Below are 15,277 nucleotides of genomic sequence, written 5' to 3'. Positions count from 1 at the left end.
GCTTTGGCCAAAAGTCAACTTTCTAGAGAATTAGGTCAAAAACCCTAATTGTGTACCAGATGAATTTGAAAGTTGTTGATCTTGAATTGAACCACACTTGGGCTTGAATATTGATGATGGGAATCCCTTGAGCATATGAGAATTATTTATCTCCTTTGTGAGCCTCAAAAACCCTAATTTGCTTGAGTCTCTTGATCAGTGACCTATCTTGTGAAACAAGCAACAAGCAAACATAATCGTTTTTGTATTTTTTTGTTAGTAAATGATATATGAATGATGATAATGATGATATAACTCTTGGTTCTTAATGAAAAAAATGAGGTGATATCTTAGGGTCAAAAATTGGGGTACAACACAATGCTTCTATTTATAACATTTTCCTAACTAGATTTGGGCTTCAAAATCACAGCCTATTAGCTGCTACAAATATGCAGAAAATTCTGCAAAAAAATAGATCTTCAGTCAAATATTCCTAAATTATCTTCATAATTAGAAAGTGAATATTCTTCGTGATTCTGACATGATTCTGACATCAATCAAATATCAATCTGCACCACACAGACCTTCGTAATATTCCCAGAGTATTCTGCATCTATTGAATCTTGACCTGATCTAATTGCCTAGTCCATACGAGCATGATATCGAATAGCTTCTGCATAGGACATATTATCTTACTTGTTTCGTTATCTCAACTCAACATGTTTTGTTCCGTTGACACATAGGCGTCTTATTTGGCCTGTTCTCTTTACCAAGATAACATATCCTATTTATCGTAGTGCTGCAATATTTGTTTTACTAAAATTCATTCAAATCCTAAAACATAGAGAACTAACAAAGAGATTGTTTCTCTCTATGCTAGACGTTTGCTAATAATATAGAGTCTTGCATATTCCCTTCCTTATAATACATCCTCATTGTCTTCTTAATTGTCCACCAGTATCGAGCTCAGTAGTCATCACACCTTTGATCATCCTTGACATCTGAGCTTCACCATCTCTGACTGTCTTCCTCACAGACCAGGTCTCTCATTAGTGTCGTGAAGCTTGATATTTGCCACTTCCATTCTTAAGTTTCTTTCCTTTAATATTTTTATGTTCCTCGTTACTGTCACTCTATTTTTTTCTTTCTCTCATTTTCTTTTGATTGATTATGTTACATTGTTATGGAATTTGTATGTACTCTTCTTGAATTCACTTATATTTGTATGTTCCCTATTACTCGGTTTTATTACTTTTTCTCTTTTTTCTAGAATAAATTTATTTATTTGTTGTTTAACTTAATGGGATTTTATTTTTGTATGGGAGACTTAATTCTCTTTTTTCTTCTGAGGCAACTTATACGATATAATGAAACTGTGAATAACATGGCATCTTCAAGTATTGATTGGAAGCCAATGATTACTATGAAATTTGACTATAAAATCATCGTGTATTTGTTTGTTGTAGTTAGCAACCACTAAACCAATGTGTATTTGTTTTCCCCGAGGCATGGTCTATACTCGGCAAGGCGTTGTCCTATGCATCATAGAGGATTGTTCCCCGACTAAGGGTAGGATCACCATCTGTGCCCCCGAGGTATGACTCAGATCGAGGTGTACGTCTTCGAGTTCCACAGCCTCACGCTCTTGGATTGGTTAGATCCGTGGAGGGTGCGCCAGCAAATTTAAGGAAAATGCTCCTTAGACAAGAAATCTGTTTTAAAAGACTGATTCACGCCCTTATGCATGATACAGACAATATTCTTTGTAATTTCAGCATTTGAGAGTTAGGATATCAACAATCAAAATCGTGTAACAGATTTTACTGTGTATCTAAAACATAAAAGCAGAGGTAAGGATACGATGTCCTATTTTTTATCGAATTCTCCTTAGTTGATTGAGGCATTAGTGTAGTCGGCCTTATCTTCATATGCCTTTTGGACTTTATAGCCGACAGGTGCAATATGATGATTGGATTTGTTGAGGACGTAGCTTGAGGGCGATCGTGAAAATTATATGGCCACAGAATTTTCCTTTGGAATATCTTGATGCAGTACCTTCTGACCATCGAGATGACAACACCTCTACTTCCCTCTTACTTTGGTGCAGACACTCACCCCTATCATTCGACGCGTGATTGGTGTAATGTCCCGAATAATTCGATTAATTATTTAATTAATTGGTTTTGAAATAGTGGATGAATTATAAAGTGAATGTGAAATATTGGACTTTAAATTATCTAATTGGAATTAATTATCTAATTACCGATGGTGAAATAATGAAGTAATTATTTAATTGGGATTGTTTCGGTGGGTGACAGTAGAAATGTGGGGGTGTAAGTTAAGCCCAATTGAAATTGTGGAGTTAAGCCCAAAAGAAATAATAAGTTGTGAGGGGCTGGTTAAATTAATAAAAATTAGGTTAATTAGAAGTGTCAGAGAAGTGAAAGAATTAGAGAAAGTGGTGGTCGTGAGAATGTGCAGAGAAAGAGGCACAAGGGTTTGGTGAAGACACGAAGAGTTGTCGTGAAGAGGAAAAATGGAAGAAGAGGCAAGTTTGGAATTCGATCGAAGAATTATATAGCGGCCTCCAATCCAAGGTAAGGGGTGGGGTTCTAGCTCTATAACCAGGAATGTGATCGATAATATGTGGGGTTTGGGTTGATAAAATTATCCCTGTGTTTTGGTGTTTTCTGTTGTGTGATTTTGAAATTAATGAGAAATCGTTTCTGCTAATGAAGTGTTTGTGTTGAATTCATGTTTCTGTAAATGTTGTCGCTTTGATTTAATTTGATCAATATTCATGTGATGGTTAATTATTGTGTAACTGAATTGGTGATGAAATTGTGTATCGATTCTGGGAAATATTCAAAGAAAATGGTGGAAGAAGAAGAATTAGGGCGGGGGCCACACCAGTAAGGGGTGGGCGCCCCATAAGCCAAGGAAGTGTGGTGGGGGCCACCAAGTTAATGGGTGGGCGCCCCATATGCTTGGGGTGGACGCCCCAGATCACCAATACAAGGGGTATGGGCTCCCCATAAGAATAATGTGCCACTTGAATTTGTCTGTTTTCCTAATTGTTTAGTCTGATGCAAATATAGTACCACTTGAATTTCTGTGTTCTTTTCTTAATTATTTCTTAATTATACTAGCCTAATATGAACATAGATCACAGAGTAAAATTAGGAGATACATTAGCATGGTTTTGGGAAATGAACAACTGAGTATTTGGTATATTTATCTCAGTAAGAATAATTAACAGAAGTGATAAATAACAGATGCAGTGTATTAAGTAGCAGGAAAAAAAAATTAGTAATAGGCTCAACTAAAATGGCATAAGTATATATATATATATATATATATATATATATATATATATATATATATTATTTCTTAATTATACTAGCCTAATATGAACATAGATCACAGAGTAAAATTAGGAGATACATTAGCATGGTTTTGGGAAATGAACAACTGAGTATTTGGTATATTTATCTCAGTAAGAATAATTAACAGAAGTGATAAATAACAGATGCAGTGTATTAAGTAGCAGGAAAAAAAAATTAGTAATAGGCTCAACTAAAATGGCATAAGTATATATATATATATATATATATATATATATATATATATATATATATATATATATATATATATATATATATATATATATATATATATATATATATATATATATATATATATATATAACTTAGCTGGTAGTATAGTGTGGAATTGATGGACAAAAATTGGTTTAGCTGCAGAATCATATTGTGACAGCAGGAATTAGTAGCTGCAGCAAAAGCAAGTTTTCAATAACAGGGACTAGTAGTAATAATAAGAATTGACGAAAACAGTATCGAATAGGAGTATTAGTATCGAAGACTGTCCATATAATTACGGAATGCATGTAGGTTGCTTTGGGTGAATTCGTTGTATTGTGACTTAGTTGAAAAATGTGAATTTGCAGGTGGTGATTAATTTAGTTGGATCGCCTCTAATTATTGGCAAGATAAAATTGTAGACTTGATAGCCAATGTTGATTTGTCTTTGAATCGTCGTTGAATTATTGGTGTTGCTTTATTGAGTTGCTATTGAGTTATTGTTGTTATTATATTGTACTGTTGTTATTTTAATGATGCTATATATGACGAAGACAAAATAATTTAAAATGATGAACCTGCGACGATGTGACGATGATGAATTACCTCTAATTATTGGTCATAACAGTGATATAGGTGTATGCCTCGTGACGAGTTTTGTTGTTGTTGAGTATGTGATGTTGCATTCATCGAGTCACATACATTTTCATATTTTGTGACGGCCTGGATTGGAAAACTGTGATGAAGGCTTATGCCTTGTTGAATTCCTCTATTAATTAGCAATTAGCGATGGGGGCTGAAGCCCTGGGTACCACATGCATGTGCATTGTTAGTGTCTCATTCTAAATTGCATAAGTATGAATTTATGTGAAGTGTTGTGACTTGAATTGTTTGTTGAATATAATGATGTTAAGTGATTTGTGATGATAATACCATGATGTGGTGGTTTTATTCGATCTAACTCTAATATATTTATCATAATCTCAATTATATTGGTAGATATCTCACCATTTTCTTGTTGGTCGTTGCCTTTATACTGGTAACGTGCAGGTGATCCGCAGTGAGTGAAGATTTAATTGTTGTGAGTTCGAGTCGGTTTCGTTGCTCTGATACGTAGCATTCGGGGGGGAGGGGGGGTGAACGCATGCTTTATTGATTGTTGATTTTATTTCGTTGTTGAATATGAAGTTGTTTCTAATAAGTACTTTGTTACTTTAAAGTTGCTTTAAGTTGGATTAAGATGTTATACTTGTTTGAAGTTAAAAGTGGCGAATTCCGCTGCGTATTAATTGGAAGTATTTTATTTGAGGACTATGATTAAAGTATTTATGATGGTTTATCCTAAATTGTGTTATGTATCAACTTGTTAAACTTGAGCGTGTTTTGTTGTTTCGAAGAAAATGTGACATCCTATTCTTATGTTTTAATTATTATACTCTGATTATTTGTCTTCCCAAATAAGGTGTTCTTATATGTATCCCTTTCGAAGGTTACACACTGTCAAATTGGAAAGTGATGTGAAATTGTGGAAAATGCAAGAATCGAAAGTCAGTTCCCACAGACAGTATCATTGTTTCATCTTAGAACCAGAATTAGATGCAGTTGTTGAACTAGAGGTCTTGAACCGGTGGTGCTGATCTCCAATACAAAGGCACATGATGAACCTGTAAGGTTAACACTTCAACGTCCAAGTTAGTTCAAAATTGAAGATGAATGTAGTGAAAAATAGAGATTAAAGAGTGTATCTTTGTTTTCCGTGTGAACTGGTTTTATACTTTAGGTCAAATTGAATGAATTTAAGGTTAATTAGACCTTAACTATTTAAATCTTTGGTTGGCTCGAACAACTATATATTTATTTTTAAAATTTAAGAATATTAAAGTCTTTACAGGTAAACCATGTATTGAAAAAAACTTTTGATTTTAAAATTTAATTTATACTTTCTACTCGTTCATTAGTTGTCATAAACCTTTTAGTAGAAATTTAATTTTAAAATAAAAAGTAAAAAGAAATACTACTGCTAGTAAAAACAATGTTAACATGTGGGTACATATGTACACGAGCCTTTCCAAAGAATATGTGCTTCAACATATGAGAAAAGGTCTCATTTTACATTTTTAGGTTTTTATTTTGAGTTAATTTATTTTTATGTAATTGAATTTGAGTGAAAATCAAAATTTGATGGTCTAAGATGAAACAAATTGAATGAATTAACATAAAATTGAATTTGAGAACCATGGTAATTATAAAAACAAAATATATAACAAAAAAAAAAAATATCAACAAATGTACCACTAAGTTTACTATACAGCCCTAAATCAACAGATTTATTAGGTTCTGTTTCTTAATACACAACAACGACAACAAATCCTTCTTCTTTTTTTTTAACACCTACAACAAATAAATTACATAAAAATAAAATTCTCACGCTTTCAACTAATCAAATAGATCAATTCTTTATAACTAATATTCATCACAACAAAATTAGTGAATAATTCATGTTCTTATTGCTTGAAAATGGCGAGCATTGTAATCACAATTGAAGCTCCGATCATAGCAACTGAATTTGGAACAGTTCCAGCAGCTCCAGCATCAGGACCTGGTGTTGGGGCCAACGAGGGACTGAGGTCTTGTGCCGAGACTACAGCGGCGAAGATCACGACGAAAAAGTAGGAAAGAAACTTCATTGTAATAGCTGATGATGATGCCATTAAGAAACTGAAATAGAAGAATTAGAAAGAAAAAAAACAATGGAAAATTGTGAATAGAAAGAAAAATTGAGTATATTGAGTTGGTGGTGATATGAGAATTGAGAGGGTTTGTGAGAGTTTATACTTTATAGAAGGGCGCCGTCTAAGGTGGGAGACCCTCATAGGTCTCTCATGTGAGAGACTAATTTTTTATTTTTTTTTTGGGCTCAAATGAATAAGGACCATTAGATTAGGATTAGATTAGGTGTCTACACTATCAACCAATGCACTATCACACACAATATCACTACCCTCCCTTACACATTCTCCTCTCTCTCCATCTCTCACATCTTCTCTTTTCTTCTTCATTTTCTACCACTGTACTTCTTCATTCTTATTTTTTTTCTGCAGCCTTTAATTAGTAATTAAATACATGTCAAATATTTGTGGTCATAAACATAATTAAATAAACATAATTAAATATGAGACATATATTTATTACTATTAAATAAATAAATAAGAAATAATTTGACCTATATTTATTATGCTATTAACAATAATTAATTCCACCTATTTCTCTTACAAATATATTTCGCTTTTTTTTTTTTACATATTTATTAATAATATTTTAAATCAATTTATTATATTTATATGTTTTTAAACATATTAATTCACTCATAATAAGATTACAATAAATAATTGTTAATTTCTATTTAAGATAGTATTTAATTCGGTCAAAAAAACATATAGTATTTAATTTTTAGATTAATATTATTTTAATTTTAATTTAATTATAAGAAAAAGTGTGTTTTTTTTCAAATACGGAAAAATTGTGATATTTTTCAGTGAGTATAATGATGTTTAATACTAGTATTCAAGATATTTTGGTAATCAAACAAAACAGAATACGAATCTAAAAAATATTTTTCAAACATAATGTATAAAACTTAAGTGTTTAAATAACTTTTTTCTTAGTAAAACCAATGAAATAATTGATATTCAATGTATCTAATTTTTTTATTTTGAACCACCAACAGCTAAGCACGAGCCTTCAATTTATTGTATTTTAAGGATTGGTCATTTCTATTAAATACTTTTACACACTCACCGATTTGGACCCAATTCTATAATCTATAATAATAATAATAATAATAATAATAATAATAATAATAATAATAATAATAATAATAATAATAATAATAATAATAATATAACAAATATAATTTTTGTTGCCTCTATTTTCCAGCACACAGATGTGACATTGTAACTGTATACTTGGGGACCTAGTTCATTCACCAACAAGACAACATTTTCATGAACCTTATAAATGCAGAAATGACATTTACAATGCAGTATGTTGTGCATTCACCAACAAAACATTGAAACACTTATAAATGAATGAACAAATTACAAGCATTCTCATTGATTGTTTCTCCACTATCTACAACCATTAACACTTCAATGTAACACATAGTAGAAATTACAAGCATTCTCACATTTTGCCTTAGCATTTTTTTAGACAGAAAGAGCATCATAGCATGCTATCTACACCTAAGAAAAGATTTAAAAAAAGTAAATAAATAAAATAGCAACATTCAACAAAGCGACAAGCAACCATTTGTTTCATCGGCCATCCGCCGAAGTAAAAGAATCCGCAAATCCAGTAGGTCTCGCGGGGATACTACTCTTACTGTCTTCTAAGTCCATATAACTTGTGTCTTTTCCTTCCGCCTCCTGCCAACCCTTCACCATTTGGTTAAGTGGAAGACTATAGTCGATGCCGGAATACTCGTCGGGGTCGTCGTCAAACGGTTTCCATTTTTCAACGAGTGGTGCGAGGACGTTGACAGCATGGCTCATTTCTGGCCTTTGGTTTGGTTCTCTAGCTGTGCAGTGGCCGGCTAGCTCTGCGATAATTGAGACGCTCTCGAATGTTTCGTCGGTTATTTCGAGAGTTGGGTCAATTGCAGCCATTAGTTTATTCTTATCGGATTTTATATTCCAGAACCATGCTGCTAAGTATTGGCTTTCCTCGGGTCTATCCTCGTCGAGTGCCATCAATCCAGACAACAGCTCCATTAACACGACGCCGAAACTGAAAACATCTACTTTGGTTGTGATTTTTCCTGTCACTGAATATATATATAACAAAAAAACTGAGGATTAGTAATAAAATTTATCGGTTTTCTTGAAATGTATAAAAAAACCTGAAAAAAATAATCACCTGCATATTCAGGAGCCAAGTATCCAAAAGTCCCAGCAAGTTTAGTCACTACAGATTTTTCGCCATTAGGTGCGAGTTTTACCAATCCGAAATCCAAGACTTTAGCTCTAAAATCATCAGCGAGTAAAATATTTGAGGACTTAAGATCCCTGTGAATGAAGCTCTGTTGAGCCAGAGTATGAAGATACTCCATTCCTCTAGCAACATCCAAGGCAATGTTGAGTCTCCTCTTCCACGAGAGAGGCTCGAGTCCGAGGCTTTTCCAATGGAAAAGATGCTGACTGAGAGCGCCTTGTGGCATATACTCATACACTAGAATCCTCTCGTTACCTTCGATGGAATAACCTATAAGGGCCACTAGATGTCGATGTCGAACTTTCGACAGAACTGCGATTTCAGCTTGAAATTCATCCAAGGCTTTATTGGTTATCACACCTGCTTCCATTCTTTTTACTGCAATCTTAGTCCCGTCGTCCAACTCTCCCTTATAAACAACTCCAAATCCACCGCGACCGAGCTCATTCTCAGGGGCGAAATTCTTCGTCACGTTTCTTAGAACTTGAACCGATATCATAAGATTTCCAGCTTCAATGACATGAGACTCCCCAAACGCGCTGCTGTTTCTACTCCCTGTCCCGCTCCCTGTCAAAGTGGAAACACTTCCGTTGGTATTATTAACAACAGCTATCTTTACAGCACTGTCCGAATCAGACGGATCTCTCGGGTGAACCACTAGTGAACTCGGAGCCTGAAATCCATCCTTTGTCCTTCTAAAACAATACGCGTAAAGCGGAATCAACAAAAAAGCAGCAGCCGCAACACCAGCAATGGGAGCTACAATCAAAACCACGTTTTTCCTTTTGGATTTCTTCGTTTCAACCGAATCACTCGAACTTGAATCCGACCCTCCCTTCGTATCATCACTCGTACTCCCCGATCCACCCGACGTACTGTTTTTCCCAGAGGAAGGACCTTTCGCTCCACCACCATTCAACAAAGAATTCCCATCAACCATAGGTTTCAACCCATTTCTAAAAACCGGCAAAGGAGGAGAAATATCATTATCACTCAGATCCAACAACTTCAGATTCATCAAACTAGTCCAATTACTAGGCACAACACCATTTATATGATTACCCTCCAATCTAATATCAACCAAAGAACCTAAATTCGCAACAGAAGGACTCAAACTACCACTAATCTTAAAACGCGGCAAATTAATCATCGAAACTTTCCCATCAGCAAGTGATGAGCAAAACAAGTGATATACTACAATTTAAACCAAATAGAACAATAGATGAATTATCACTACCTATTCTTCAGGGTTAACACAATCAGCATCTGGATCTTGATCCATAACCACCAAATTCCGCCCCTATAGTTTTGTTCCTCAATATTATTAGACCAAAAAATTAATTATTTTGCAGGCCAATGTGAGATGAATTAGGGTTCTAGGTTAAAACTTACCCAAATTCTTCGCGGACACCCCAGTCTTCAAAATCTTTCTGAAAGTGTCCAAGAACATCTTGATATTTGTCATTCTTGAGTAAAAAACAAATTCACAAATCATCGGGGAAAAAATGTAACAGATCATCTTAGAAGCCATAGCAATTCTTAGAGAAGGTAGTATTAAGAGAGAGGGAGCTTTGAGAGAGATAAAATAGAATAGAAAGAATGTGAAGATATCAAATTAGAGAGAAAATGAATATTAGAGAGGGGTACATAAAATTCTGAAATTCTTATTTTTATATAATTTAATTTTTTTTGTTTAAGCTGAAAATAGAAGAGGGAAAGTTTTGGAAAATGAGAGGGAATGGAAAAAAATTGTGGGAAACCTTTAGCATATAAGAGGGAAAGGAAAATAATTTCTAAAATTTCAATTTTTTCAAAATTTATTAATAAATTTATACACAATATATATATATATATATATATATATATATATATATATATATATATATATATATATATATATATATATATATATATATATATATATATATATATGAGGAGGAATCAAATTACATCAATGAGTTACACTAGTTATTACAGTCATTTATAACCTTTGATTTGTTTTAAATTCAATGGCTATTAAAAGGTAGCTTGATAAAATATTGACTTTCCCCACATAATTAAATCATTCCATATATAGATATTCTATGCACTCTATAATTAATTTCACAAAAATATTTTATATATATACTTAAATGTACGGCATAATTAAAATAATATTTATATATTAATAAAAAATTATTTCTCTCAAGGGATTAATAAATTTCATATAGATAAAAAGAAATGCTTAAAAATATTTTTATTTTTAATAAAATATGATTCTAAATATTTTTTAAGATAATCATGATTCTTAATAAAAAATAATTTCTTCTTATTTTAAATAAATTTATTTTTTCATTTAAATTAAATTATATTCTATTTATTTAAAATAAATGATAGAGTCTAATTACTCGAAACTCATAGTTTAATTTAAGTAAATAGAATTTTGTATTTAAATTCAAAATGAAATTGATTAAAACAAACATGAAAAAATTAAATTAGTATATTAAAACAAACATGAAAAAATTAAAATATATTTAGAATCAAGTTTTATTCAAAAATATTAATTTTTAAACATTTATTTTAGTATATGAAATTAATTAGTGGCTTGAGAGAAAGAAATAATCTTTTAATATATAGATATACATTTAATTTATTCTATTAGCAATTAAATTGTTTTAAATTCATTATTAATTATAATTTTCTTTTAATCATAATTAAATTATTTGCACTCGTTATTTTTATATTATTTTATTATTACTCCATAATCTATTTAAAAATGTAACAATTTTATCAAATCAAATGGCTACTTACAACAATGAGTACAAAATAATATCAAAATGTAACTACTGTACGAAATAATAATAATAAAATAATGTTTACAAAATAATTTAATTAATTATGATCAGAAGAAAGTTATAATAAATAATGAGTATAAAGTAATTTAATTGTGAATAGAAAAAATTAAAATGTATATCTATATACTAATAGTCTAATACTTTATTCTAAAATAATCAGAAGAAATTCACTAATCAATTCTATAAATTTAAAATAAATGTTTAAAAAATAATATTTTTAAATAAAACTTTATTCTAAATATTTTTTAAGCAATGTATGATTCTTGAATTATTTTCTTGTTATAAATGACCACTTAATAACTCCATGATTCTAATTTAATGGTTATAAATGACCACTTAATAATTCCATGATTATTTTAAAAAATAGTCTCTCCCAATTTTGGTAACAAATAATTTTTAGTTTATCAAATCATAATACCTTATCATAAAATAAAATATATTTTTTATTATTTTTAAAAACTCAAATTATTCTTCATTTTAAAAAATGTGATTCCTAAAATAAGTAATTATGATGCTAAATATTTCAATAAAAAAAATCATGATTCTTAATTAAAAAATCAATTTACACTCAATTTAAAAAAATTCATTATTTTTTATTAAAATGAAATTATATTTTTAACAACATTTTATTTTATTTTTTAAAGATTACATGTTATTTACTTTTTCTTAATAATATTTGTCACAAATACATAATTCGACATCATCAGTTGAATCCCTGACATGGTAGACACATAGTTCGACATCATCAGTTGAATCCGTGACATGGTAGGCACATAGTTCGACATCATCAGTTGAACTCCTGACATGTTTCAAACATAGTTCGACATCATCATTTGAATCCCTGACATGGTTCACACATAGTTCGACATCATCAGTTGAATTCTTGACATGTTTCAAACATAGTTCGACATCATCAGTTGAAACCCTGACATGGTTCACACATATTTCGACATCATCAGTTGAATCCCTGACATGGTAGACACATAGTTCGACATCATCAGTTGATTCTTTGACATATTTCACACATAGTTCGACATCATCAGTTGAATCCCTAACATCTTTCACACATAGTTCGACTTCATCAGTTGAATCCCTGACATGGTTCACACATAGTTCGACATCATGGGTTGAATCCCTGACATGGTTCACACATAGTTCGACATTATGGGTTGAATCCCTGACATGGTTCACACATAGTTAGACATCATCGGTTAAACCCCTGACATGTTTCACACATAGTTCGACATCATCAGTTGAATCCCCGACATGGTTCACACATAGTTCGACTTCATGGGTTGAATATCTGACATGGTTCACACATAGTTCGACATCATAAGTTGAATCCCTGACATGGTAGACACATAGTTCGACATCATCAATTGAATCCTTGACATGTTTCACACATAGTTCGACATCATCAGTTGAATCTCTGACATGGTAGACACATAGTTCGACATCATCAGTTGAATCCCTGACATGGTTCACACATAGTTCGACATCATCAGTTGAATCCCTGACATGGTTCACACATAGTTCGACATCATCAGTTGAATCCCTAACATGGTTCACACATAGTTCGACATCATGGGTTGAATCCCTGACATGGTAGACATATAGTTCGACATCATCAGATGAGTCCCTGACATGGTTTACACATAGTTCAACATCATCAGTTGAATCCCTGACTTGGTAGATACATAGTTCGACATCATAAGTTGAATCCCTGATATGGTAGACATATAGTTCGACACCATCAGTTGAATCCCTAACATGGTTCATACATATTTCAACATCATCAGTTGAATTCCTGACTTGGTAGACACATAGTTCGACATCATCGGTTGAATCCATGACATGGTAGACACATAGTTCGACATCATCATTTCAATCCCTGACATGGTTTACACATAGTTCGACATCATCAGTTGAATACCTGACATGTTTCACAGATAATTCTGCATCATCAGTTGAATCTTTGACATGGTTCCCACATAGTTCGACATCATCAGTTGAATCCCTGACATGATTCACACATAGTTCGACATCATCAGTTGATTCCCTGACATGGTAGACACATAGTTCGACATCATCAGTTGAATCCTTGACATGGTTAACACATAGTTTGACATCATCAGTTGAATCCCTAACATGGTAGACACATAGTTCGATATTATTAGTTGAATCCCTGACATGGTAGACACATAGTTCGACATCATCAGATGAATCCCTAACATGGTTCCCACATAGTTCGACATCATCAGTTGAATCCCTGACATGGTTCACACATAGTTTACCATCATCAGTTGAATCCCTGACATCGTTCACACATAGTTCGACATCATCAGTTGAATCCCTGACATGGTTAACACATAGTTCGACATCATAAGTTGAATCCCTGACATGGATCACACATAGTTCGACATCATCAGTAGAATCCCTGACATGGTAGACACATAGTTCGACATCATAAGTTGACTCCGTGACATGGTTCACACATAGTTTACCATCATCAGTTGAATCCCTGACATCGTTCATACATAGTTCGACATCATCAGTTCATTCATATTATAGTTTAATTATTATTATTATTACTATTATTATTATTATTATAGTTGTCAAAATAATTTATTTAAAATAAAATAATTTATTTAAACGTGAGATTTATTTATAGGTGTTAAAATAATTTATTTAAACGTCAAAATAATTTTTTTTAAAAATAAAATAATTTATAATTTAAATTAACGTGAGATTTCTAAATTTATACATAGTTTATTTTTAAAATTTTAAAAAAATAAATTAACGCGAGATTTTATAAGGTAAACATAATTTATTTTTTAAATTAAAAAAATCAAATTTTATAAAATAAATTTAGCATCAGATTTATTAAGTTAAACTTTATTTACTTTTTTAATTTAAATAAACATTAAGTTTTTAAATAAAAAACAATATTAATTATTATTTTAATGTAAATTTTAAGTATACAGTTTTTCTATTATTAATTTTAATTTTAGTAACGTTATATTATATGTTAATGAGGGTGCAGGTTGCAAAAATGATGTTATTTCAATTCTTTTGGTATTGATATTTGCTGCATTTCTCAATTTGCTCCTTGTCCATGTTTTCATGTTTTCAATTTCTTCAAAATTTAATTAATGTTGCAATCATTTGCTTCAGAAAACTTTAGCTTTTACTATTTGATCAGACATTGGAAATAGCAATTCAATTGTGTTGGGTGCATCATACTATCATGTGTTATTATTATTCTTATTATTATTATTACTATTATTATTACTATTATTATTATTATTATTATTATTATTATTATTATTATTATTCTGGTTATTATTATTATTATTATTATTAATATTATTATTATAACTATGTGTTGTTATTATTATTATTACCAATATTATTATTATTATTACTATTATTATTACTATTATTATTATTATTATTACCAATATTATTATTATTATTATTACTATTATTATTACTATTATTATTATTATTATTATTATTATTATTATTATTCTGGTTATTATTATTATTATTATTATTATTATTATCATTATTATAACTATGTGTTGTTATTATTATTATTACCAATATTATTATAGTTTTATTATTATTATTATTATTATTATTATTATTATTATTATTATTATTATTATTATATTATTATAGGTCGAAATAATTTATTTAAACGTCAAAATAATTTTTTAAAAATAAAAATACTTATAATTTAAATTAACGTGAGATTTATAAATTTATACATAATTTATTTTTTTAATTAAAAAACAAATTTAAAATTAACATGAGATTTTATAAGTTAAACATAATTTATTTTTTAAATTAAAAAAAACAAAATTTAAATTT

The 15,277-nt window shown here is 30.7% G+C and overlaps 1 protein-coding gene across 1 annotated transcript; it reads right to left on the bottom strand.

Moving 5' to 3' along the window:
• Positions 1–7,663: 7,663 nt before the first annotated feature.
• Positions 7,664–10,190, bottom strand: LOC131662685 (receptor-like kinase TMK3). Its single transcript, XM_058932533.1, has 3 exons — positions 9,960–10,190; positions 8,493–9,867; positions 7,664–8,400 (listed from the first exon to the last, which is right to left on the bottom strand). The coding sequence occupies exons 2-3, from the start codon at positions 9,715–9,717 to the stop codon at positions 7,892–7,894; spliced, it is 1,734 nt and encodes a 577-aa protein (XP_058788516.1). The 5' UTR covers positions 9,718–9,867; positions 9,960–10,190; the 3' UTR covers positions 7,664–7,891.
• Positions 10,191–15,277: the final 5,087 nt, after the last annotated feature.

Source organism: Vicia villosa, linkage group LG3, assembly GCF_029867415.1.
Source record: "Vicia villosa cultivar HV-30 ecotype Madison, WI linkage group LG3, Vvil1.0, whole genome shotgun sequence".
Classification (NCBI taxonomy): Eukaryota; Viridiplantae; Streptophyta; class Magnoliopsida; order Fabales; family Fabaceae; genus Vicia; species Vicia villosa.
This window is presented reverse-complemented; position numbering and strand designations above follow the sequence as displayed.

Coding starts and splice junctions, on each gene's coding strand:
- LOC131662685 (XM_058932533.1), bottom strand. CDS start 9,717: ATGATTAATTTGCCGCGTTTTAAGATTAGTGGTAGTTTGAGTCCTTCT. Junction 8,401..8,492: donor CTTGGCTCCTGAATATGCAG/GTGATTATTTTT, acceptor ATATATATTCAG/TGACAGGAAAAATCACAACC.